General features: G+C 30.2%; 1 protein-coding gene across 1 annotated transcript; it reads left to right on the top strand.

Moving 5' to 3' along the window:
- The first annotated feature begins 1,764 nt into the window (after positions 1-1,764).
- On the top strand, positions 1,765-2,262 carry LOC112523724 (RING-H2 finger protein ATL52-like). The gene has a single exon (XM_025133404.1). The coding sequence runs from the start codon at positions 1,765-1,767 to the stop codon at positions 2,260-2,262; it is 498 nt and encodes a 165-aa protein (XP_024989172.1).
- The last annotated feature ends 560 nt before the right edge of the window (positions 2,263-2,822 follow it).

Raw genomic sequence — 2,822 nt, forward strand, 5'->3', positions numbered from 1 at the left:
TGTAAATTATGATACATTAAATTATCTCTCACACGCATAATATATATATATATATATATATATAGAGAGAGAGAGAGAGAGAGAGAAGTGAGTTATTATACAACTCTTCACATTTCTACAACTCAATCTCAATTGTCCATTTAATTTGATAAATATGTGATTTTATAAAAGTTTTGATTGTTTCATAATATAAAATATTGATCATAATTAATAAGTCATAGTCGTCTTCCATAAATATTCAAATTATAATAAATTAACTTTCATTATTTTCATAAATATCTCAATTGATTGAGTTGCATTGGTTATACAAATGTAATAGATTGCATTTGAAACGTCATATCTCTCTCTCTCTCTCTCTCTCTCTTTATATATATATATATATAATATTTCAAATACAATCAATCGCATAATTATTATAACCAATGCAACCCCAATTCAAACCGTCCATTTAATATTTTCATTTTTTTTATTTTTTAAATTGTTAAAGAGTAATATCAGAAATTCTAAATATAACACAATTATTGATTTTTTAAAATTTTTAATAATAATTATCCAGAATTAATGGGATCGCGTTAAAAAAATATTGAGAAATCCTAGTTAATACACGTCTCTTGCTTCATCGATTTTTTCTAAAATGTTGCATCAAAATTTTCCCAACGATGATATATTTCTTCATTGATTCTTTCAAGTGATGGTTTCTTCTCTTCTTTTCTCTCCTAACATGAGAGCAATGCCTGCACCCTTATTGCAAAAATCTTGTTTCATTGTGTTTCTACTAACGAATCTAATTGTATTGTTGTGTTTATAATAATGAATCTAATTCATTATTGTGTTTATGGACTGAATCTTGTTTCATTATTTAATCACTTTTGAATCTAAATGCATTATTATAATTTTAATGCATTAGTATAAGATTCATTTCGAAGTGAATTTGAATACGGGGCTGAATATGTACGAAATCTGGAATGAATTCAAATGCATTACGGTTGTGTTTATAATTTCTTTACATGGATGCATTTGGTAAATCACATGAATCAACATCACTGCCAACATCAACTTCATCAAAACGTCTTCTAAGACTCTTGCAAACTTCATCATGTAACAATCAACGATTGCATTGAAGAACCTTTGTCGCCTAAGTGAATAAACCGATCTTCAGATTCAAAAACGTCTCTCATGTAAACTTCATTGATAGAATTTAATGGATCCATCAACACTAACTTTAAATGCAAGCGAGAAATTAAGAACCTTAATATGAAACCACCATAAAAAATCGTTGAAGGAAGAGACCGTCTCTGGGAATTTTTTGATGCAACATTGTTATTAAAAATCAATGAAGCAAGAGACGTGTATTAACTAAGATATCTCAATATTTTTGAATGCAATTCCACTGATTTTGGATTAAGAGTTTTATGTAATGTAATTTCTTGTAGTGTTTTCATAACTTAATTTATTTTTTTATATTAATATATAATATATTTTTAAAAAATTGTTATTAATTTATGGTGGTGTATGTATATATAATATATACTGGAAAAATCTGGATTAAATATGAATTTAAAATAAATTTTAAATATTTATTATTTCCCAATAAAACAATACTAGGAAGATGAGTTGATCAAGTCAACGAATTTAAAGATACCCAACATGAACATCATCAAATGGGACAATTGGCTTCATTGTATTGTCCGCAATTACAATCAAGATTCTATATGCCGCCTTCTAAATTATCCCATAATTTCCACATAATTTTCTAAATGCATCATGGAAGACAGCCCTTTGACACTCAAATTGATCTCCCTCTTGGTGATCGTGTCATTGGTAGCCATCCTGGTGGCCGTCTACCACTTCGTCACCGTTGGCTGGTTCAATTACTGGTGGCGTCCTACCCCACCCCACCACGTGAACCAGCATAACCGTCATCAAGATAACGATTACAGTTTGGAGAACTCAGTGGTGCTTCTCATCCCATCACACAAACACCAGAAAGGGTCAAGATTAAGAGTAAGTGGAAGGGAAAGGGGTGATGATGATGCCATGTGTTCGATTTGTTTGTGTGAATTTGAGGAGGGCGAAGAGTTACGGACTTTACCAGAATGCTCACACTCTTTTCACGTGCCGTGTATTGATATGTGGCTTTATTCTCATTCTACGTGTCCTGTATGTCGTGCCAATGCTGTTCCTTCCTCACAAATATTGTTTCAGTTTTTGGATTCTGATTCCGACACAGAGGTTAGACAAGAGGCTTCTAACATTGTTTAGATGTCGGATTCATAGTGTTTTACCAGGACTTTATTTCTTTACACATGTTTTCTTAAACATCATCTTACATGTGTTTAAGGTTTGTGTCATAACACATCATCTATATTTAGTAAGTTTTGGCCTTGTACAATGTTTATAAACCCGATTTTTAAAATATATGTGATAGTTTTTGAGAAAAAAACAATGTAATTACACAGTATCATTATCAAATCTGATACCTCTTTTTTTTTAACTCGAGTTTCTTTCAAATCTGATAATTTTTTGATTCGAACGTCAGATAAAAATTACAATATTCATTTTTTTATTTATTTTTTATCCAATAATTTATAGGTATTTATTATAAAAAAAACTATATAAGAAAGCAAACATTTGTTTCAGTGAACAACAATATATACTCAAGTTGATACAAAATCCAAGGAGGAATAAAAATCCTCTTGTGGCCACGGAGGTTCAAATACGGTAACTCCAGTCTATCTGCTTGGTTGTTCTGGGATTAGTCGGCTCGCATAGCGGATTGAATATTCAAGTTAATAAATAAATAAATAAATAATAAATAAACC

The sequence above is a fragment of the Cynara cardunculus genome (assembly GCF_001531365.2).
Source record: "Cynara cardunculus var. scolymus isolate 2C chromosome LG 1, CcrdV1, whole genome shotgun sequence".
In the NCBI taxonomy this organism is placed as follows: Eukaryota; Viridiplantae; Streptophyta; class Magnoliopsida; order Asterales; family Asteraceae; genus Cynara; species Cynara cardunculus.

Coding starts and splice junctions, on each gene's coding strand:
- LOC112523724 (XM_025133404.1), top strand. CDS start 1,765: ATGGAAGACAGCCCTTTGACACTCAAATTGATCTCCCTCTTGGTGATC.